Below are 24,955 nucleotides of genomic sequence, written 5' to 3' on the forward strand. Positions count from 1 at the left end.
CGCCACCACGCCTCCAAAATGCTACTATTGGTTGTGACACACCTCTCTCCTCCACCCCCTCCTCTTCTTCTTCCTCCATGGCCTCTTCCAGTGCTCTGTCCTCAGAACCAGTGGTGCTCCGTAGGCGTTCCAGGGGCTACGCAAGTACGCAGGCAAAACAATGCCATGCCGTGCTTGCGCTGGTTTGTTTGGGGGACAGGAGCCACACTGGGCGGATGTTTTGTCAGCTCTGCAGGGGCAGGCCGAGAGGTGGTTGATGCCATGCCAGTTTAAGCCAGGAATGGTGGTTTGCGACAATGGCACCAACCTCCTCTCCGCCCTCCGACAGGGACAACTGACCCATGTGCCCTGTGTAGCTCCCGTCCTTAACCTGGTGGTGCAGCGGTTCTTGGGCAGGTACCCGGGCTTACAGAATGTCCTGAAGCAGGCCAGGAAAGTCTGTGTGCATTTCTGCCAATCATTTAATGCCTGTGTCTGGTTTTATGGCATTTTTGGGCAACAAATGGAGGAGCTCTCTACTCATGCATACTGGATGCTTAAGTGGTCATTGTTTGCAGCAATCTGTGGGACCATTGAATAAGATGTGTGCATATGAATACTGCTCATAATTATGGTGTGCTGATCCATTGAGAGGAGGAGTACCCTGTGGCGACTAAGGATATATTTACCACGCTCTCATTAAGTTTTAATCTGGTAAGCGCACTCACTATATGGTGACGGCTAGGGATGAGCTTCGAGTTCGAGTCGAACTCATGTTCTACTCGAACATTGCCTGTTCGCCTGTTCAGCGAACAGTGAACAATTTGGGCTGTTCGCAGCAAATTGGAAAAGCCGGAACACCCTATACAAGTCTATGGGAGAAATCTAAAGTGCTAATTTTAAAGGGTAATATGCAGGTTACTGTCCTAAAAAGTGTTTGGGGACCCGGGTCCTGCCCCAGGGGACATGGATCAATGCAAAAAAAAGTTTTAAAAACGGCCGTTTTTTCAGGAGCAGTGATTTTAATAATGATTAAAGTGAAACAATAAAAGTGTAATATTCCTTTAAATTTCGTAGCTGGGGGGTATCCATAGTATGCCTGTGAAGGGGCGCATGTTTCTGGTGCTTAGAACTGTCCCTGCACAAAGTGTCATTTGTCTTTTAAAATCACTTGCGGCTATTGTCGGCTCCCCGTAATACAGAGAACACTCAATGAGTGTTCTCTGCATTAGCCGACAATTCATTCATTCATTGATAAAAAAAAAAAAAAAAAGCGTGGGGGTTCCCCTAAATATCCATAACCAGACCCTTCAGGTCTGATATGGATATTAAGGGGAACCCCGCATCAAATTTTAAAAAAAAATGACGTGGGGGTCCCCCTAAAAATCCATATCAGACCCTTTATCCGAGCACGCAACCTGGCAGGCCGCAGGAAAAGAGGGGGGGACGAGAGAGCGGCCCCCCTCCCTCCTGAACCGTACCAGGCCACATACCCTCAACATTGGGAGGATGCTTTGGGGGTCTGTGACCCCTCAAAGCACCTTGTCCCCATGTTGATGAGGACAAGGGCCTCATCCTCACAACCCTGGCCATTGGTTGTGAGGGTCTGCGGGCGGGGGGCTTATCAGAATCTGGAAGCCCCCTTTAACAAGGGGACCCCCAGATCCCGGCCCCCCCCCTGTTTGAAATGGTAAGGGGGTACAAAAGTACCCCTACCATTTCACAAAGAAAGTGTCAAAATGGTTAAATAAGACAAACACTTTTGAAAAATTCCTTTATTAAAAATAAAAAAAATAAAAAAAAGATTCCAGCGGTGCTAATCCACTCTTGCTATCCAGCGACGGATCTCCGGGGTCCAGCAATGGATGATCATATCCAGCGACGAGGGATCTCTCAGTCCAGCGCTGTCCATACATCCTTCTTCTGTCTCCACTCCGGAGACACTGCAGAGATCCCAGCGCTGACGTTTCTTATATTAGGAGGGCAGGGCCACCCGTCACCTGACCCCGCCCCTCTGACGCTGGAGAGGGAAGCCAGGGGTTCCCCAGTGACGTGTGGGTGACCCCGCCCCCTCTGATGTAACGCAGGTTTCCGTTACATCAGAGGGGGCGGGGTCACCCATACGTCACTGGGGAACCCCTGGCTCCCTTCACCAGCGTCAGAGGGGGCGGGGTCAGGTGACGGGTGGCCCCGCCCTCCTAATATAAGAAACGTCAGCGCTGGGCTCTCTGCAGTGTCTCCGGAGTGGAGACAGAAGAAGGATGTATGGACAGCGTCGGACTGAGAGATCCCCCGTCGCTGGATATGATCATCCATCGCTGGACCCCGGAGATCCGTCGCTGGATAGCAAGAGTGGATTAGCACCGCTGGAATCTTTTTTTAATTTTTTTCATTTTTAATAAAGGAATTTTTCAAAAGTGTGTTTGTCTTATTTAACCATTTTGACACTTTCTTTGTGAAATGGTAGGGGTACTTTTGTAGCCCCTACCATTTCAAACAGGGGGGGCCGGGATCTGGGGGTCCCCTTGTTAAAGGGGGCTTCCAGATTCTGATAAGCCCCCCGCCCGCAGACCCTCACAACCAACGGCCAGGGTTGTGAGGATGAGGCCCTTGTCCTCATCAACATGGGGACAAGGTGCTTTGAGGGGTCACAGACCCCCAAAGCATCCTCCCAATGTTGAGGGTATGTGGCCTGGTACGGTTCAGGAGGGAGGGAGGGCCGCTCTCTCGTCCCCCCCTCTTTTCCTGCGGCCTGCCAGGTTGCGTGCTCGGATAAAGGGTCTGATATGGATTTTTAGGGGGACCCCCACGTCAATTTTTTTTTAAATTTGATGCGGGGTTCCCCTTAATATCCATATCAGACCTGAAGGGTCTGGTTATGGATATTTAGGGGGACCCCCACGTCAATTTTTTTTTTAAATTTGACACGGGGTTCCCCTTAATATCCATGTCAGACCTGAAGGGCCTGGTAATTGAATTTAGGGGAACCCCCACGCTTTTTTTTTTTTATCAATGAATGAATGAATTGTCGGCTAATGCAGAGAACACTCATTGAGTGTTCTCTGTATTACGGGACCCGACAATAGCCGCAAGTGATTTTAAAAGACTTTTTTTCCTGCACAAATGACACTTTGTGCAGGGACAGTTCTAAGCACCAGAAACATGCGCCCCTTCACAGGCATACTATAGATACCCCCCAGCTACGAAATTTAAAGGAATATTACACTTTTATTGTTTCACTTTAATCATTATTAAAATCACTGCTCCTGAAAAAACGGCCGTTTTTAAAACTTTTTTTTGCATTGATCCATGTCCCCTGGGGCAGGACCCGGGTCCCCAAACACTTTTTAGGACAGTAACCTGCATATTACCCTTTAAAATGAGCACTTTAGATTGTGAACGTTCGAGTCCCATAGACTTTAATAGGGTTCTAAAGTTCACACGAAGTTTTGGTCTGTTCGCAGGTTCTGGTGCGAACCGAACAGGGGGGTGTTCGGCTCATCCCTAGGTGACGGGCACGTGTGCGCAGTTTCAAGTGTGTGCAACCACCGTGGTGTTTTTATATAGGATCGCAAGGGTTGATCATCTATGGACTTTTTTTCATGAACTCATTAATTATGGATTCATATTGACTGCCACTATTTTGTTATAAGTTTTGAAGTATACCAATTATTTATTAATTTATTACAAATTTTCTCTATTTTGGGAAGTTGGTGTATACAATATTTTTTGTATGTTGGCGCAGTTTTTTATACTTCCTTATTTAATGCCTATGCTCGGCTGGCTGAGCTACAAAAGGTGGAACTCAACGTTGGCCATGCTGCAGCGGCTGCACACGCAGCAGAGGGCCATCAATGAGTACCTGTGCGACTACGGCACCAGGACAGGGTCAGGGGAGCTCGGTTTTTTCTCACCACGCCAGTGGGGCATGATCAGGGATGCATGCACTGTCCTGTCACCGTTTGAGGAGGCCACAAGGATGGTGAGCAGTGACAGTGCATGCATCAGTGACACTGTACCTCTTGTCCACCTCTTGGAGCATACGCTGCGTGGAATAATGGACAGGGCACTTGAGGCAGAACAGAGGCAGGAAGAGGAGGACTTCCTTGCCTCTCAAGGCCCCCTTTATCCAGACAGTGTTCCTGCTGTGCCACCCATCACACAGGAAGAGGATGAGGAGGAGGAAGAGGAGGAGGAGGATGATTGTGTCAGCATGGAGATGGAGGCTGGCACTCAGCATCAGCAGCAGCAGCAGCAGTCTTGTAGGGATGATTTACAGTCCCAATAAACACGTGGACTTGTACGTGGCTAGGAGGAGGTAGCTGCGGATCATGTTGTCCTTAGTGACCCAGAGGACTCCGGACCGAATGCCTCAGCTAACCTACGCTGCATGGTGTCCCTGATCCTGCAAAGCCTGCGGAAGGATCCTCGTATTCTTCGGATCAAGGAGAGGGACCATTACTGGCTGGCCACTCTCCTTTATCTACGGTACAAGGGTAAGGTTGCCGACCTTATCTTGCCATCGCAGAGGGAGCAGAGGATGAGACATCTCCGGGAGGCCTTGCAGAAAGGTCTGTGCAACGCGTTCCTAGAGACTGGGAGGTTACAAACTCCTGGTCCTGGACAACGTGTTGCTGAGGCATCGGTCAGAAGGAGCAGTGGAGAAGGTGGCCGTCTGACTGATGCTTTCAGACAATTTTTTAGTCCGCAGCCCCAAGGTATGATCGGTTCCAGCAACCAATCGCCAGCGTCTGATTTACATGGTGCAGGAATACCTAGGGGCAAGGTCAGACTTGGACACCTTTCCCACCGAAAATTCTCTGGCTTACTGGGTCTTGAGGATGGATCACTGGCCAGAGCTTGCACAGTATGCAATTGAGCTACTGGCCTGTCCTGCATCCAGCGTTCTTTCGGAACGTACCTTCAGTGCTGCTGGTGGATTTGTTACCGATCACAGTTGATCGACTGACCTTCATCAAGATGAATCAGTCTTGGATCACCCACAGCTACCAAGCACCTGAAGCTGATGTAACCGAATAATTTTTTTTGAAATATCACATCCCTTCAAGACTGCCTATGCTGATGCTGAGTGACTGTCCTGTTATGTTGATTGTCTATCCTCTTCCTCCTCCGCTGATATGTTGGAAGAACATTTCTGGCTCTGGGTGTTGCCATCAGCCCAATTTTTCTGCCCCTGTTTAACAGGGGCGTTTAATTACAATTTTTGATGCAATGCTTTGCAGCAGGGCTAATTCCTGCAATAAAAATAGAGTATATGGGAGAGGTTGCAGTGTGGTGGCACCAGCACCAGTGCCTAAGGCCCAATTTTTCTGCCCCTGTTTAACAGGGGCGTTTATGTACAATTTTTGATGCAATGCTTTGCAGCAGGGCTAATTCCTGCAATAAAAATAGAGTATATGGGAGAGGTTGCAGTGTGGTGGCACCAGCACCAGTGCCTAAGGCCCAATTTTTCTGCCCCTGTTTAACAGGGGCGTTTAATTACAATTTTTGATGCAATGCTTTGCAGCAGGGCTAATTCCTGCAATAAAACTAGAGTATATGGGAGAGGTTGCAGTGTGGTGGCACCAGCACCAGTGCCTAAGGCCCAATTTTTCTGCCCCTGTTTAACAGGGGCGTTTAATTACAATTTTTGATGCAATGCTTTGCAGCAAGGCTAATTCCTGCAATAAAACTAGAGTATATGGGAGAGGTTGCAGTGTGGTGGCACCAGCACCAGTGCCTAAGGCTCAATTTTTCTGCCCCTGTTTAACAGGGACATGTAATTACAATTCTTGATATAATATTTCACAGGAGGGCCCGTTCCTGTGCCCACCCAGAGTAACTGTGAGGACTTATAGTGTTGTGGCACCAGCACGACAACCACCAAAGGTCAATTTTTCTACCACTGTTCAACAATGGCATGTAATTACAATTCTTGATATAATCGTTCACAGCAGGGCGCTCCAGCGCCCACCAAGAGTCACTTTCAGGGCTTACAATGTTGTGGCAAAACCAACACCTTGTTCCGCCATTTCTGCAGAGCATATATGGCAGGCCCCTACTTTCAAACATCCAACTTACAAACATCTCCTACTTGCAAACGGAAGGAGACAACAGCAAATGAGATGAAAAAAGATGGACGACAAAAAAAATTATACAGGGGTGATAACCCTTCCCTATGTTTTCCAAAAAGCTTAAAAATAATTTTTTTGACTGGAGCTACACTAAAAATGTACCAGTTGAAAATTACAAACAGATTCAACTTAACACAACAAACCTACACAGTCCCTGTCTTGGTTGCACCGCCTGTATACTGCTGTTCTGAGTATATAGGGCCTGGGGGCCACACGCATTTCCTTTTTTTAATATGGGTACTGGGTTCCCCTTAATATGCGTACAAGACCCAAAGGGGCTGGTAATGGGCAGGGAGGGCTACCCATGCCATTTTTCTCAATGATTTTCAACCATATTGCAGGAACCAGATATAACATTAAAACCGCAAATAGTTTTAAATGATGTTATTTCCGTTTAATGTCATTTTGTGCAGGGACTGTTCTAAACACCTGAAACACGTGGCACTTCACAGGCACCATATTTAAAGGAATATTTCACTTTTTTTTTCACTTTAATCGTCAATTAAAATCAGTGCTTCCGCCAAAATGGCCATTTTTAAAAACATTTTAGGCATTGACCCATGTCCCCTGGGGCAGGAGCCAGGTCCCCAAACCCTTTTTAGGACAGTATCTTGCATATTAGCCGTTAAAATTAGCACTTTTAATTTCGAACGTTCGAGTCCCATAGACTTCAATGGGGTTCTAAAGTTCGTACGAATTTGGGGTCCGTTTGAAAGTTCTGGTGCGAACCGAACCGGGGGGTGTTCGGCTCATCCCTAGTCAGGACCCATCTCTGAACCTGCAACCTCTTCTTTGTCTGGCAGTATCTCTTCTTGCTGAGCCACCTGAGATACTGGCCAGCCCCCGAACAATTCCTTGGACAATCTTACCTTGTACCTTGTTTCTGATGAACTCTTTGGTCCTCCCATGAACTTCTTGTTTAAGCCCTGCCTTTGTGCTACCTGTTTGCCAGATTATTGTGTTATTTCCAGGCAATATCTCGCTCTTATCACTCCTGCTGCTGCTCGTTTCTTCACTACCACTAGTTACCGACCTTTGGCTTGTTCATTCGACTACACTTCTGCTTGATCCCAACCTGCAACCACTCATTACCGACCTTTGGCTTGTTTACTGACTACACTTTTGCTTGATCCCAACCTGCAACCACTTGTTACTGAGCTTTAGCTTGTTTACTCACTTTGCTTCTGCTTAATCTCAACCTGCAACCACGTGTTACCGAGCTTTAGCTTGTTTACTGACTTCGCTTCTGCTTGATCCCAACCTCCAACCACCTGTTACAGACTTTTGGCTTGTTTACTGACTATGCTTTTGCTTTATCACTACCTGCTATATCTGCTACTGGACCCCAGCTTGCTTACCTTCTAGTGGGGCGATCCTGAGGACCGTGGCCTTTTAATAACACGCAGAAAAACCCATCTCCACCATCAGGAGCTTTTGTGTACCTGTCTTGCTTATTGGTGGGTGCTGCTTCAGTGCTATAGCTACTGGCCTATGAGCCTGACCCCAGACCATGACAATGTCAAGAAGCTCAAGGATGAAACTGAATCCACCAAGAGAAATGCTGAGGAAGAAAACAGGTACTTGAAGCCAAGGAGCTGAAGGATTCATCGGAATCCTCCAAGTGCAACGTTCAGGAAAAATAAAGGTACTTAAAGAAGAAATCATATGCTTATTGGCAAATAAACCCTGGGTTGCTCACCTTCTAGTGGGGGCGATCCTGTGGACTGCGACCTTGCAAAACCCATCTCCACCATCAGGAGCTTTAGTGATTACTGGTTAGTACTTTGACCCCGCACCTCAGGTGAACCTGTGTCATCCACCAGGTTGACTTGCTTGTATACCTGTCCTGCTTATTGGTGGGTGCTGCTTCAATGCCTTAGCTACTGGCCCACGAGCCTGACTCCAGACCATGACAATGTCAAGAAGCTCAAGGATGAACTTGAATCCACCAAGAGTAACGCTGAGGAGGAAAACAGGTACTTGAACCCAAGAAGCTCAAGGATGCATCAGAATTCACCAAGTGCAAAGTTGAGGAGAAAATAAAGGTACTTAAAGAAGAAATCTTGTGCTTATCGGCTAATAAACCCTGGATTGTTCACCTTCTAGTGGGGGCGATCCTGTGGACTACGACCTTGCAAAACCCATCTCCACCATCAGGAGCTCTAGTGGTTACCGGTTAGTACTTAGACCCCGCACCTCAGGTGAACCTGTGTCATTCACCAGGTTGACCTGCTTGTATACCCGTCCTGCTTATTGGTGGGTGCTGCTTCAATGCTATAGGTACAGGCCTATGAGCCTGACTCCAGACCGTGACAATGTCAAGAAGCTCAAGGATGAACTTGAATCCACCACGAGCAACGCTTAGGAGGAAAACAGGTACTGGAAGCCAAGAAGCTCAATGATGCATCGGAATCCACCAAGCCCAACATTGAGGAGAAAATAAAGGTACTTAAAGAAGAAATCTTGTGCTTATCGGCTAATAAACCCTGGGTTGCTCACCTTCTAGTGGGGGCGATGCTGTGGACTGCGACCTTGCAAAACCCATCTCCACCATCATGAGCTCCTGTGAGTACCGGTTACTACTTAGACCCTGCGCCTTGGTTGTGCCCGCATCATCTGCCTAAGTGACCTGCTTGCATGCTTATCCTGCTAGTTGGTGGGAACCTCACTACTGCTATAGCTACTGGTCTCTGAGCCTGATCCATGACCATGATAGGTTATCAGATGCAATAAACCAGTAACTATGTGCTGTTAGTGTGCAGCCGCTTCTGTTTTTTTCTTCCAATGTTCATATTTTATACCTCTCCAATAAGTGACATCATTTAGGTAAGTACCGGCAGTTCCACCAAATGTAACTTTATTTAATACACAAATAAGACATCTTACAATTCACAACATTGAAAGTATATATAACAAAACAGACAATCTTAAAAAAAAGTGCTTGCACATTTTTCGTTCTTTTTTTTTATATAAATAAATAGTACATTTGGAGTATTCTTTATTTACCTAAGTAGATGTCAACCAAGAAATGCTTGACATTGACACACGATAACAGAATGGTTTGTTTGAGATTGCTTTGGTGATGATCTGAACAAGTATAAGATTGGCATTCTCTTGGTGAAGACTCTGAAGAGGCCAAACCTTAAGCCGACTTTATCCCAGTTTATTTATGTTTTACTTTACCATCAACTGCCACGTAGATGATGAATAGTCACCTTTCCAGATGTTTTTATGATTTTTAGCAACTAGCAAAGTGCATTCAGACAGATTCACTGCTGGCTAAACAAAATTAGGCATCATTCGAATAATGCATAATTCAATGTACCCTGCCTCATTTTGCTCACCGTGCAATTTAGGGGTTTTAAATCACTGTAGTTTGACATCATTACCGTATATACTCGAGTATAAGCCGAGATTTTCAGCCCCTTTTTTAGGCTGAAAGTGCCCCCCTCGGCTTATACTCGAGTCACCGCCGTCTGTCTACCCGATCAGCATGTCGTGCAGACAGACGGCGGCCATTTCACTATTCAAAAGCCGCGCCTCCCTGTCTGTGATAGGCGGAACACTCAATTTCCCAGCAGTCAGTGGTCCGCCTATCACGGACATCCGCTCATCCTCATACTACGGACGAGGATGAGAGGATGTTCGTGATAGGCGGAACACTGACTGCTGGGAAATTGAGTGTTCCGCCTATCACAGACGGAGGCGCGGCTTTTGAACAGTGGAATGGCCGCCGTCTGTCACAGACGAGGAGAAGAGGTGCGGCGATCCTGGCATGGCCGCCGTATGTTTTTACATGCAGATCGCTGCAGAAGGACACAGGCTGCAGAAGGACAAAGAGGCACAGGACACAGGTAGGCTGGACACACAGGGATGGACACACAGGGATGGACACACAGGGATAGACACACAGGGATGGACACACAGGGATGGACACACAGGGATGGACACACAGGGATGGACAGGCATGTCTCACCCTCGGCTTATACACGAGTCAATACGTTTTCCCATTTTTTTGTGGTAAATTAGGGGCCTCGGCTTATATTCGGATCGACCTATACTCGAGTATATACGGTACTTTAAAAACAAAGGTAATTGAATGTTTCTAAAACACCTGCAAGTGAGTTTGGCTAGTGAGCCATAGCTGAGTGTGTGGCTTATTCCTTAATGTAGATCACTGGTGTCCGAACTATGGCCCAAGGGTTCATGCGACCCTTTGGTGCTTGGGGCGCTGTCCTTGGATCCCAGCAGTCAGTGGGGTTAGTAGAAGAATTGATTTGTAAAGGGCAGTGATTGGTAATGATCTTTTACAGAAGAGCCCTGGGATCATTGTGAAAGAAATTTATGAAACATAAAAAGTCAGAATTATGAGAGAAAAAGCCTAACTTTGAAAGTTAGAGTTGTGATTTTTAATCTAAGAATTCTGATTTTTAAGTACAGATTTCTACATTTGAAGCACATATTTCTGACTTTTAATCTCAGAATTTTGTCTTTTAAGCTCCCAATTTAGAAATTCTATTCACAGAATTTTGACTTTGAGTACAGATTTCTAAATTTGAAGCACAGAATTCTGACTTTTAAGTGCAGATTTCTAAATTTGAAGCACAGAATACTGACTTTTATTTTCAGAATTTAGACTTTTAAGTACAGAATTTCTAGATTTGAAGCATAGAATTCTGACTTTTATTCTCAGAATTTTGACTTTTAAGTGCAGATTTCTACATTTGAAGCACAGAATCCTTACTTTAAATCTCCGAATTCTGACTTTAAATCTCAGAATTTTGAATTTGATAGTAAGAATTTTGACTTTGGTACTCAGAACTCTTGCTTTTAAGCACAGAATTCTGACTTTTGAGTGCATATTTCTAAATATGAAGCCCAGAATTCTGACTTTTAATCTCAGAATTCTGATGTTGAAACTCAAAAAGTTTAAAAAGTCTCAAAAAACTTTAAAAGTCAGAACATGTTTAAAGTGCCTTTAAGAATGGCCCCAGGGCTCTTCTTCAATCTTTAGAATTGACCTGTAACATATTTACAGTCCCTGCCCTGCCTGTGTCCTGCAGTATGTCCTCAGTCTTCAGCTACACCTGTAGTAGGTCTGCAATCTCTGAACATCTCCTGTGTTATATCCACAGTCTTCTATAGCATTACATATACCAAATGTTTTGTGTAGCTCTCTGGAACTGAAGTTGAGCCCCCTCCCCCCCCCCATACTTTGTAAATAGGCCACCATTGTTATGGACAATTTGAGTGTAAGCAGAAATACTATTCCTCCGTCAAGGAAGAAAGGGTGGGAGAATGTCATTGTGCTATAATATCGAATGCCTAGATGATCTGATTGTTCAGTGCAGCTCTGTGTGTGTTTACAAAACCAGCTGGTCAACCAGAGCAATGCAGATTTTTCAAAATTAAAGCAATTTGGCGTAGTTCCCCACATCATGCAATCAGATTTAAATTATAACTATGGTCAAAAAAATTATTACCTGTTGATCCTGCTAGTTAGTTTGTTATTTTTTGCACTTCTTATAACAGACGATAATGCCTTTTCTTCTACAGTGAAACTCCTGTAGGATGGGGTAGTCTTTGATAGACATGCAGTTTGAAATAGACGTTCGTTACGTAACAAACAAACAAAATAAATCCCAACTCCAACTAACACTTTTTTAGCAGCAACCACTTTTATTTTTTTTCTTGTGGAAAAAAATTCAAAAAGTTGTCACCACAGGGCAGGTGTCCTGATGCTGATGACAATGGTCCATCCCTGTGCAATGTGTGCCAAACCAACCACTTGTAATCTCTTCTGGAAGTTTTTGGAAGGTTGTATGAACAGCAAAGCAGACACTGGTCTACTGCAGCAGAGTAATGGAATCAGACTGAAAATAGAAGGTTATAGATTTCTATGTTGCTGTCCACTGTTTATTTTAGGTTGAAGTTATGTACCTATTTTTCAAGAATGTGAATGTCCACTTTCCTTTACACGTAAGCTGTAGCCGGGATTTGGACATTCAAGTGCTTATTTATCCTAACAAGCAGTAAATGAGCTTTAAAACAAGCCCTCACTGACCTCTAGATGCATGCACTGTGGAGCAAATCAGCCTCAAAATTCACAGCAGAAGCACTTACGCCTTGTTCTCTCGGCAGCTCAGCCCACCCTGTTTTCCTCTTCCAGCAGGGACTCTGCAGCTCAGCTCCCCCTGCCAAACCACTCTTAGCAGTGACTTGGCAGCTTAGCTCACTCTGGCTTTACCCTGCAAGCATTGATTCAGCAGCTCAGCTCCCCCTGCTTCCCCCTTTGTAGCACGGCAGCCTTCTGGCCTTCACCATCCCCACCAATCACTGCATCTCCCCAACACACTGTGTGTGTGGTGAAGTTGATTGACTCAGAGAAAGGGAATTTACGGTGAGTACAAAAACAAATTCTCTTACATTCATTGAAGGACACAGCAGATATCTTGACAGCTCACTGTTAGTTTTTGCAGGTGGCACCATAACCCAATTGTCAGAGTTCAAGTTCATTGAAGGACACAGTAATGATCTTGATCATTGACTGTTGAATTACGGCACCACCTTTAATAAACATCAGTCAGAGATCAAGATTTTTGCTGTGTCCTTCAATGACTTCAGAGAAAGGGATTTTGGTCCTGAAGATGGCACCAAAACCCAATGGTCAGAAATCAAGATCACTGTTGTGTCCTTCAATGAACTCAGAAAAAAGGATTTTATGGTGAGTAGAAAAAAAAAATTCTCTTACATTCATTGAAGGACACAGCAGAGATCTTAATCTCTGACTGTTATTTTTTTGCAGGTGGCACCATGACCCATTGGTCAGAGTTCAAGTTCCTTGAAGGACACAGTGATGATCTTGATCATTGACTGTTGAATTATGGCACCACCTTTAAAAAACATCACTCAGAGATCAAGATTTCTGCTGTGTCCTTCAATGACTTCAGAGAAAGGGATTTTAGTCCTAAAGATGGCACCAAAACCCAATGGTCAGAAATCAAGATCACTGTTGTGTCCTTCAAAGAACTCAGAGAAATGGATTTTATGGTGAGTACAAAAAAAAATTCTCTTACGTTCATTGAATGACACAACAGAGATCTTGAAGTCTGGCTGTTGTTTTTTCAGGTGGCGCCATAACCCAATGGTCAGAGCTCAAGTTCATTGAAGGACACAGTGGTGATCTTGATCATTGACTGTGTCCTTCAATTACTTCAGAGAAAGGGATTTTGATCTTGAAGGTGCCTTCTGGCATTCATCATCCCCACCAATATACTGCAGTACCCCAGCACACTTTGTGTGGTGAACTCAGAGAAAGACACAGCAAAGAGCTTTATCTCTGACTGTTTTTTGAAGATAGTGCCATAAACCAACAGTCAGAAATCAAGATTTTGGCTGTGTCCTTCAATGATTTCAGAGAAAGGGATTTGGATCTTGAAGGTGGTGCCATAACCCAATGGTTAGAGGTCAATATCTCTGTTGTGTCCTTCAATAAACACAGAGAAAGGAATTTTATGGCAAGTACAAAAAAGTTCTATTTTCTCTTACGTTCCTTGAAGAACACAGCAAAGTTTCTGATCTCTGACTGCTGTTTTTTGAAGGTAGTGCCATAATCCAATGGTCAGGGATCAAGATTTCCGCTGTGTCCTTCAATGACTATAGAGAAATGGATTTTGATCTTGAAGGTGGTACCATAACTCAGTGGTCAGTGGTTAAGATCTCTATTGTGTCCTTCATTGAACTCAAAGAAAGGGATTTTACGGCCAGTGAAAAAAAATCCTATTTCTCTTATGTTCTTTGAAGGACACAGAAGAGATCTTGACCATTGTTTTTCTTGAAGGTGGCACCATATCTCAATGGTCAGAGGTCAAAATCTCTGTTGTGTCCTTCAATAAACTCAAAGAAAGAGATTTTTTTGTCCAGTAAAAAAAAAAAATCCTATTTCTCATATTTTCTTTGAAAGATACAAAAGAGATCTTGATCTCTGACCATTGTTTTTTGAAGGCAGTGCCATAATCCAATGGTCAGGGATCAAGATTTCTGCTGTGTTTTCAATGACTACAGAAAGGGATTTTGATTTTGAAGGTGGTGCCATAACCCAATGGTCAGAGGTCAAGATCTCTGTTGTGTCCTTCAATGAACTTCAAGAACGGGATTTCACAGCCAAGAAAAAATAAAAATCTTATTTTATCTTATGTTCTTTGAAGGACACAGAAGAGATCTTGATCTCTGACCAATGTTTTTTCTTGAAGGTGGCACCATATTGCAATGGTCAGTGGTCAACATCTCTGTTGTGTCCTTCAATTAACTCAGAGAAAGGGATTTTACATCCAGTAAAAAAAAATCCTATTTCTCATATGTTCTTTGAAAGATACAAAAGAGATCTTGATCTCTTACCATTGTTTTTTGAAGCTGGCGCCATAACCCAACAGTCAACGATCAATGATCAAGATCACCACTGTGTCCTTCAATTAACTTGATCTCTGACCATTGGGTTATGGCGCCACCTGAAAAAACAACAGCCAGACATCAAGATCTCTGCTTTGACCTTCAATAAATGGAATTGACCACTGCCATAAAATCCCTTTCTTTGAGTTCATTGAAGGACACAACAGAGATAGCTTTCAGACAGGTCCCCAGAAAAATGGCAAACTTATACCTGGGATTCCCAGAAAAATAGTTTAGTACAGAATGTACAGATGAAGTGGCCTACCAATGTGTTGAAGTTCCAACGACTTAAGCCCCTTCATCAAGGCTAATAGTTTTGGATGGGCAAGAAAAAAAATATTGTTTGTTCTTGCTGTGGATGAAAGATCTGGGTAAGAATCCATTAAAATGTATTCTGTAGATCTGAAGTTCACAGGCACACTCGTCAACAGCTGGTATTTGCAGCCCCTTGCTTAGAATATCTATCAAGCTTGGCAAAAAAAACTAGGACAGTATTAAAATAAGCAGCCCTTATGATTGCCTGTGCTGCATGTATCTTATTCATCGGCTATATTTACACACCTGAAAATCTTGGCAATGAAAGAGTGCTGGTAAACGAACTTGTAAAGTGTGATTCTCATTACAATCAATTCATCATTTACATAATTATTCAACCTTTTTCTGCACAAGTATGACATAATTATACAGAGTTTTCAGCTAATTACAGTGCTCTGTTTTTCAGCTGATCACCGGTTTATTTGAAGAACATTGTATGTCATGAAATATATCCGTTGAATGTCAAAAACACAGCAGAAATGTTGTTTCCTATTGAAAGGCACCATTGTGTAATGTACAACACCATTGGGCGTCTCTGGTGGGGGAGTCCATAATATGAAAAGAGAGCTTTTAGCACTCGCTGTGTTTATATTTAGGGTTTTCTTTTTAATGTAGCTTTAGACATGTAGACCCTATAGGAAAAGGATAACACGATACTTAAATATGTTTTATTTTCTTTAGTCAGTCATTGGCAAATATGCTAGACACGCATTGCCAAGTGACAGTAGTGCCTGCGAAATCCACAGCTACATGAATATAGCTGTTTATAGTCTCTGTTTTTGAAAGAAATATTTTGCCTGAAAGACCAAATGTTAATTCACATCGGGTACAAAGCTCTTCTTGTATAGGGAAAGTCTATGGAATACAGAAGATGAGGTGTGCCTCTTGTGTATTGTAATAATGGACATCATTGGTGATGGGGGGAAGGAAGGCGCTATGGAACCTTGATGGGAAAGAGGAACAGTTGCCTCCTTTCCCTGTCTCCTCTCATTCTAAAGCCGAATGTGAAATAACACAGAAGAAGAAACCTGCAGGATAAATTGGTGCACAGCCATCTTGAGACCATCCGGGAGCAATGCAAAAGTGGGCATTAACTTACTTACATGTACGTATTAACTTACATATGTCATTCAAATTTCACGTGTTGGTAGAGTAAATCTTCCTCTATAGCAGTGGTCTCCAAACTGTGTCCCAGGGTCCAGATGTGGTCCTTTGCTTGCCTTTATCTGGCCCTTGGGGCATGTTTCCTCCCTCTGACTCCAACAATGGGACACTATTCCTCCAACCGACGCTAATGATAGGGCACTAGTCCTCCCAATGAAACCAATGATGAAGCCACTTTTCCTTCTGTCTTTACCAATGATATGGCATAATTAATTCTACTGATCCCAAAAATTGGGCACTATTCCTCCCATCAACACCAACAATGTGGCACTATTTCTCCAACTAATGCAAATAATGGAGCACTAATCCTCCCGCTGAAACCAACGATGGGGCACTATTCCTCCCACTAATACCACTGGTGGTGAGGCACTATTCCTCCCACTGAAACTAATTATGGAGCACTATTCCTCCCACTAATACCAACAATGGGGTACTATTCCTCCCACTAATACCAATGATGGGTCACTATTCATCCCACTGAAACCAACGATGGGGCACTATTCCTCTTACTGAAACCAATGATAGGGCACTATTCCTCCTACTGAAACCAATGATGGGGCACTATTCCTTCCATTGATTCCAATGATGGGGCACTATTGCTTCTATCTTTACCAATGATATGGCATAATTACTTCTACTGATCCCAATGATGGAGCACTATTCCTCCCTTCAACACCAACAATGGGGTACTATTCCTCCCACTAATACAAATGATGGGGCACTATTCCTTCCACTGACACAAATTATGGAGCACTAATCCTTTCCCTAATAGGGCATAGTATACTCCCACTGATGCCAGGACATTTTCTACTCCCCCTGGCCACTGTTTGGCCCCCTAAAGTCAGAAGAACAGTAAACTGGCTCTTTGGTATAAATAACATTTTGGAGACCCCTGCTCTATAGCAACTCTTCTTTTTCATTGCAGGAAAATAATGGATTCCAAGCAGGAGCAACATGCCATCATTGAGTTCCTGATGAAGAAGGAGTGCAGACTGTCCCACAGAAGGCTACGGTATGTATACGGAGATGACATCATTGACAAGAGCAATGTCTTGTCATTGATGACTCTTGTCAATGGTGTCATCTCCCTGAACATTCTGTAGTCTTCTGTGGATGCTGGACAGCCTTCACCCCTCCTTCATCAAGAACTCAATGATGGCACGTTGCTTATGCTTGGAATCTCTTATTTACCTGCAATGAAAAAGGAGAGGAGTTGCTATAGAGGAAAGTTACTCTACCAACATGGGAAATTTGAACAACCTTTGTAAATTAATAAAAAGTTATGGCCACTTTTGGGTTACTTTTGGTACAGCTCTCGTATCCTCGAAATGTCGCAAGATGGCTGTGCACCAATTTATCTTGCAGGTTTCTTCTCCTGTGGTATGCCACATCGGCTTTAGAGTGAGAGGAGACAGGGAAAGGAGGCAACTGTACCTCTTTTACATGAAGATGCAATATTCCCCACACACACATTCCTGGAAATGGCTGTTGGGGGATATTGGGTGCTGCAGTGACCGCAGGCTGGGAGCCATAGATAATCCAAGTGAAGAAATGTCACCAGCACACCGAGGATTCCTCAAGAAGGATCCAAAGCTTTATTCTTGTGGTCCCCTTGTACACACAAGGCAACGTTTGTGAGCCACTCATGGCTTCTTCGTCAGACAAGTCACTTGCCTGGTGAAGGGGCCATGGGTGGCCCAAAACATCGCCTTATGTGTACCATGTGACCACAAGACTATAGAGCTAAGGCTCCTTTTTGAGGAATCCTTGGTGTGCTGGTGCAATTTCTTCACTGCTTTTACATCAAAGTTCCATAGAGCCTTCCTTCCCTCCATCATCAATACTGTCCATGGTTACAATGGCACATCCGCCGAACAACATGTATAAGTTAACAAAAAAAATACCCACTTTTGCATTACAGTACAGCCCACGTAAAATGGAAAAATTGGTTATTAAAATCACCAAACAGATCATACCACTGGGGATGCTGTAAGGCATGTGATGATATGCCAACTGTGAAGGAGTCTTCAATCCAAAAAATGGTCAGAAGGTAAAATTTGAGTTCTTCATCAACTGCTGTTCTACAAGAATACTCTAAAGCTGGCCATAGATGATTCAAACGACGAAGAGGAAGCCACTTTTCATCAGCCTTTTATAAAAATGTATGAATTCTTCTAGTACATCGGCTGCTCCTCTAGCAAGTTTTAATCTATCAAGCGAATAATTGTACTCAACGGTTACATTTTTGAAAGCGTGAAACACACTAGAGACAGAAAAACAGGTGGAGCCGCCTATGTTCTGGAAGGATCAATAAATTTTTTATAAAAGGCTTTTGTGATAGAGAGCAGCTTCCCTTTCATGATTTCACAATTATGGTTCTGAAGTTGACTGCAAACCACTGGAAACCTGCCCCTATCGGTCAGAGGAGTTGGAAGTTGGAGTGCCTGTAACGGCTAGCTGATGACAGGCAGTCGGTAGCCTCTCGTTCTGCTTAGGTCCCCATGCAAAAAAAAGCTGTAGTCCATGGAGGTAGAGTTCATGCAACGGGTAGCAACATTGCAGTGACTACAGGGAAAAGAGAATTGTCACTCTATTGAAAGTTGTGGTAAGTGAAGGGCTTTGCTGGCAGGATCAACAGGTACAAATACCATGGAACGTGGGAAGGAAGTGGGATTTGTAAAACAAACAGTACTGTCTAAAATGTATGGGTAGCCTGCATAACATACCTGATTTAACGTTTGACCATAGTTCTATGAATTGGGGATTAAGGTTATTTTTATCATTATAGTCATCTTACCGATTGTAATTTCTTCTCCATTGGCTCCTTCTATTCTTTTCTATTCTCTCTGCATTCCATTTCAATTTCCCTAGATTAATTCTAACATTCATCATGACTACCTATAGCATGAGTGTCCAAGCTGCAGCCCTCCAGATCTTGCAGAACTACGAGCCCAATCATGCCTCAGCCTTTCGGAGTCATGCTTGCAACGGTCTGCTTTGCGATGCCTCATGGGACTTTCCTTGCAATGCCTCATGAGTCCTGTAGTTCTGCAACAGCTGAAGGGCTGCAGATTGGACACCCGTGATCTATAGATTGTAGTCTCACTTGATTGGAACCAAGGTGGAACCCCTGTTCGAAACAGTAGAGGCACCACACCTATGGCCATGGAGTCCAAAATGTAATTTTTATTATTAAATTTTTGTTTTGGGGGTTCACACTCCACCTTCATCAGGGCTTTTATATTATGTGACCTCAATAGGTAGATTTTATTAGCGCTTATATGTGTAAAATCAGACCAGATCATACCACCAGCTGCGTGATGCTGCGCCAAGTGTTGATTTTACACATAATATATAAGCCCTAATGAAGGAAGGTGGGAAGTCTCTGAACACCTGAAACACATTGGCTCTGGTCATTCACAGCATTGGATATTAGAAGAGATATGTGCATGAACCCAGGTTTTTATTGCTGTCTGTGCCCCCACTGGGAAAACTCATTTATTCTATGTGTCCTGGTGAATATTATCGTCTGAGACTGAAAGTGAGGGAAGTTCCAAACTTTTGAGTTGTTACCAAAACGGGGACATTGGGTCCATCTTCCAGTGAGAATAGTTACAGCTATCTAAGTGGGGATTTGCCTCACTTTGGAGATATTGCCTCTCTTTTCTTGTTGAGTGTACAGGATGGAGGGGAATTATCTTAAAGATAGCCATCTCAAACTCTATTCCAAAGGAAACAAAAGTTATGGCTTTAGCCATATCTCAAAGTGGAAGTGGAAGTTCAGCCAAATGCCAAACCTTCTCCCAGCCCCATTCTAAGCCTATTCTATCTAACCGTGTAAAGAAAAGATTGCTCTACTTACCTATTCTGAAGCCCCTCTGGTCCGGTCCCAGGCTTAGCTGTTAGCGGCGGCTTCTGTGTAGCAACCGTCCACGAATGTAAGTCTATGGGTGATGTCATCTCCCAGGCACTTCCCAGCCATTGTTGGCCTTCTCTCTTTACACAGAAGCCACCACTGGAGACTGGATCAGAGCTGCTCCAGAATAGGAAAGTATAGTGATCTTTTCTATACAGGGTTAGATATAATAGGCTTAGATTGGGGCTGGGAGTAGGTTTAGCATTTGGCTGAACCTCCACTTTAAGATATGGCTAAAGCCAAAACTTCAACTTTAAGTCCATGTTGTATATACAATCCAATGAAGCCAATTAAACTGTCCAAGAGTTAAAAAAAAAAAAATTATGTTAAAATTGGTTCATAGCAAAAAAAAAAAGCCAAAACGTTTCAGGGGTCAAACGCATCCTCTTTTCATCAGGGCTCATTTTGACTGTGCTTAAATAGACTTAGATAATCAGATACCAGATAGTTCTACATTTTTCTGTTTGAAACAGTAATGCCCCATACACATGATCGGGTTTGCAGACGGGAAATGTTGGATGTGAGCTTGTTGGCGTTAAGTCCGACCGTATGTATGCTCCATCGGACAATTGATGCCGGACTTTCTGCCAACAAATGTTGGCTAGCAGGTTCTCAAATTTTCCGTCAACAAATGTGTGTTGTCGAACTTTCCGATCGTGTCCAAAAAGTCCAAAGTACAAACACGAATGCTCGGACTAAAGGATGAGCCGGAAGCACTTGGTCTTGTAAAACTAGTGTTCGTAATGGTGATATCACATGACTATTGAACTTCCTTTTTATCCGCTCGAAGTACGTCTTGTACATCACTACGCTTGTAATTGTTGGTCAACATTTGTGTGACCGTGTGCATGCAAGACAAGTTGGAGCCAACACCCTTCGAACAAAATTCCATGGTATTGTTGTCGGAAAGTCCGGTCGTGTGTACGAGGCTTTAGAAGTTTTAACGAGTGCAGCAAAGGAGCACAGTTAAATATCCTGACCTCAATGAAGGGGGAGTCTGTTTAGCCTATGAAATGCATTAGACTTTTTCTGCTGTTTACCAATTTTATCATACAAAAAAAATAGTTTGGTGCTCTATGTATGTATGTGGATTCCCAACTCTGAATTTTACCATAATTTTTAAGGGGTGTTGCTATTTTGTAGAGTGCTGTACAAACCGGAGCCAGACTGTCCAGTAATGACTCGCTTGACCCAAAAACGAAAAAAAAAAACAGTATACAGCTCCTCGTTTTTACTTTTGTTTGGATAATTTAAGTACAGTCTAAGGGTCAACAAACCATGCTCTAATGTGCGTTCTGAGTTTTGCGGAACCCCCACTCTGGTTGGTCAAGAAATCAAGAGTTTCCCAATTTTTTTTCCAAACTGAGTTGGTTTTCAAATATCGTTATCACAACAAAGATTGGCACAGCGTTTCTTAATCCCTTTTTTCAGTCACAGCACCCTTTAAAAGTATGCAAAATCTCAAGGCCCCCCAGCCTGAAATGTAAAAGTAAATTATCCTTATCAATAGGAAACCTGAGCCTGGGACAATGCACACAACTGCCTTGATAAAATTAACTTGATGTAAGAGTCCCCCCTTCACAGACCCTCCCCTAGCCACGCAGTCCCCACATCTCAGAGCCCCCTCCAAATCACAAGTTCCCATCTTCACATCAGAGCCCTATCTTTTGGCTGCAGCACAGCACAGAGGGCAAGAGGTGAAGGAGGCCTGGAGGAGGGGGACATCCATCTTCTTCTGAATGCTGGGGGTGGCCACGCATGCCATCTGCCCTTGATCAGATTCATGCATTGCCATGGTGCAGGAAAACCATTCTCCATCATCAAAGCAACAAATGATGCCATGCTGACAAACCCTAGATAGTGATTGTTATGGCGTTGGCGGTTGGCTTGCCAGCACCATGGTAACTCACAAAGCTGATGCAGGGCAAACTGGGTCCCTTTTTGGGTGGCTTTTTTTTCAATCAGAAGACATTTTGAATTTTCAACCTTTGTTTCCGGAGAATGACTAATAATGTGATGTCATTAAATGTTAAATTATCAAATGTCATGTTTGACAGATTTCTAGATATGAAGCAATGGAAAAAGTAAGATCTGGCAAATTGCAGTGGAACACAATGGGAGAATAGCAAAGGCAGTGAACTATCTTGCACTTTCAAAGGTTATAATTTATATTTTCTGTTGAGGGATTTCAATCTTTTTTTCTCTCATGCATAACTCAGGAAATTGATGGGGTGAAAACCAACCAGCATTGCTGAATAAGTACAATCCGCTATGTAAACCAAATGTAAAGGTTCATCTTCTCCTTACATTTCACAGTTATTCCAGTTGGCGGATGTCCTCTCGGTGGTGGCAGTTGATGTTCAGTAAAAATGCAAGAGGTGATAGCTTCAGTCTGAGAATGGGTAGCTTTCATTTAAAAACCTTTGTTATAATTTAATATTAATAATAATCCCTCTCATATTGTTTTATTGTGGTCCTTATCTGCTCTTCAAGAGTTTTCCAGAATTCTCTGTTAACAGAGCCAAAGACAGCAAATAACAGATATTGTCTCCTTTGCTGGGTGTCTTTCTCTGCTGAATCCTCTACAACCCCCTGGCCTAGAGGGCAGCATGTCGTCTCCAATAACAGAAGTTGTCCCTCAGTATTGAAATAGGATTACCTGCCAGAAGAAAATTGTACAGGTTCAAGATTACAATACTGGTTACAGAGTTACGTATGTAGTCATGTTTTAAGATGAGACACAAGTTCAACGTGTTTCCCCAATAATAAAAATAATGCTGTACCGAAAGTAATGCAAAAGTGAGCATAACTTTTTTTTTTTATTAACTTATATAAGCCGTTCCAATTTCACATGTTGGTAGAGTAACTCTTCCTATAAAGCAGCTATTCTCAATGTGACAGACCCAATCAGGACAGGGGCTTTTGGAGGGAATTGCAGTGTGGCCTCTTGCCTACTGACTATGGACCCTGGCTTTTGAGGAAGCACTACTCTTTGGGAAGTGTGTGCCTGGGGAACCTTTGTAGTGGTCTTGCTTCGGATTCAGGTCCATGTCTCCCCGAAACACACAGATTTGGGGCCTTTGTGCCCAAACCAGCAATGACTGCTTTTGACTGCTTTGAGACTCAGAGCAGATGTTACTATAATCAGCTCAAACAGCCTGATGCTGGGGTCTTCTGCTATAATCTGTTTACTAAGGTGTCTTTCTCCCATGGTATAATTTTCTCCTAGGTGTGCATTTCCATTGTTAATTGAGTCAATTGAGTAACCTATTGTTTCTGTCTGTTGGCTAAACCTCTTGGAGGTTCCTACATGATGGGATTAGCTTTTTGTCAACTTTACCTTGTTATCTACTCATTGTGTGATGTTTTAGGTAATATTTGGTTTTATTATTCATGTGGCGACTGCCCTATTTTTGAAGTGTATACAGTGTATTTTTGAAGTGTATACAAAACCTGTATTTCTCATTGCTTTGGTTCTTATCTTAGACATCTTGTCCATGCACAATGCTTGGGGTAAAAGGGCAGGTATTAGCTCTTGGTCTGTTGGAAGGGTTTGAAGAGCAGGAGGCACTATTTGGAGGAAGCACTCATCCTGGGTGCCAGGCATTCTGTCACACTCATTAAGGGTTCTTTGAAACCCTAGAGCTCCTCCCGAGGTTGCTAGGGATTCCTTGAGCTGTGTTTGGTTGTCTTCCCATCTGATGATGCCGGCATAGTTTTCTTTTGAGCCAACACCACTAGACAAAGCCAACAGTATGACACCAATTTATCTTTTTAGCTGTCTTGCATTCTTGGGTTGCATTCTTCCTACGAACCAACAGTGTGGGGGGAACATTTTTTTCACTAACCCAAGTGAATTGGTTTTAGTAAGGGTTCCTCTAAACCTGAAAATTATTTTAGGGGTTCATTGTGGGGGAAAAAGGGTTGAGAAAGGCTACTCTATAGCAACTCTTCTTCTTCTTTTCTATTGCAAGTAAATAATGGATTCCAAGCAGAAGCAGTGTGCCATCGTTGAGTACTTGATGAAGGAGGGGTGAAGGCTGTCCAACATCCACAGAAAGCTACAGAATGTTTACGGAGATGACGCATTGACAAGAGTCACCAATGACAACGCATTGCTCTTCTTAATGGTATCATCTCTGTAAACTTTCTGTAGCCTTTATGTGGATGATGGACAACCTTGACCCCCCCCCCCCCCCACATCAAGAACTTAATGACGGCATGTTGCTTTGGCTTGGAATCCATTATTTGCCTGTAATGAAAAAGAAGAAGAGTTACTATAGAGGAAGAGTTATTCTACCAACATGCAAAATTGGACAACCTACTGTATGTAAGTTAATAATTCCATTTTATAATACAACCCCATCCTTGGAAAACAATACCCAAATTTATGTAGTTATTCAGGGTAACAAAAAGCCAAGAGTCCATCCTTTACCCACAGCTGATCCAGAGGAAGCATGGCCCAATTGGCTCCAGTGGGGAAAAAAAATAGATCCCTTCCTGACCCCCCAGAAGGCAATGGGATATTCCCTGGGTCAACAATCAAAGTTGATTAAAACCTATAAAGTGTGGTCCAACTTTCTTTGACAGGGAGAAATTTCCTTCTTGATCTAATAAGCCAATTGCATACTCCCTATGGTGTAATTAACTATACCCAAAGTTACATAGTAGGTCAGGTTAAAAAGAAAAAGAAAAAGAAAGAAAGAAAAAAAAGTCCATCTACTTCAACCAATAGAAAAAATGGATAAATAGAAAACCTCCATATACACAATCCTATACCCACAGTTGACCCAGAGGAAGGCAAAAAAAACAACTCTGTGAAGCATGGCCCAATTGGCTCCAGCGGGGAAAAAATAAATCCCTTCCTGATCTCCCACAAGGCAATGGGATACTCCCTGTTGATATAGAGCAGTGGTCTCCAAACTGCGGCCAGAGGGCCAGAGGTGGCCCTTCGCTTGCTTTTATGGGGCCCTTGGGGCACTATTTCATCCACTGATAC

The 24,955-nt window shown here is 43.4% G+C and overlaps 1 protein-coding gene across 1 annotated transcript in view; it reads right to left on the reverse strand.

Moving 5' to 3' along the window:
• Window positions 1–20,124: 20,124 nt before the first annotated feature.
• Window positions 20,125–24,955, reverse strand: part of LHX6 (LIM homeobox 6) — a 225,316-nt gene continuing 220,485 nt past the window's right edge. The window contains exon 9 of the mRNA XM_077467001.1: window positions 20,125–22,615. Within this exon, the coding sequence (XP_077323127.1) occupies window positions 22,595–22,615 (21 nt within the window). The 3' untranslated portion in view covers window positions 20,125–22,594. The remainder of the gene's footprint in view (window positions 22,616–24,955) is intronic.

This window comes from Lithobates pipiens, unplaced genomic scaffold (genome assembly GCF_037356315.1).
Source record: "Lithobates pipiens isolate NorthernLeopardFrog02 unplaced genomic scaffold, aLitPip1_a1.2 Scaffold_1, whole genome shotgun sequence".
Classification (NCBI taxonomy): Eukaryota; Metazoa; Chordata; class Amphibia; order Anura; family Ranidae; genus Lithobates; species Lithobates pipiens.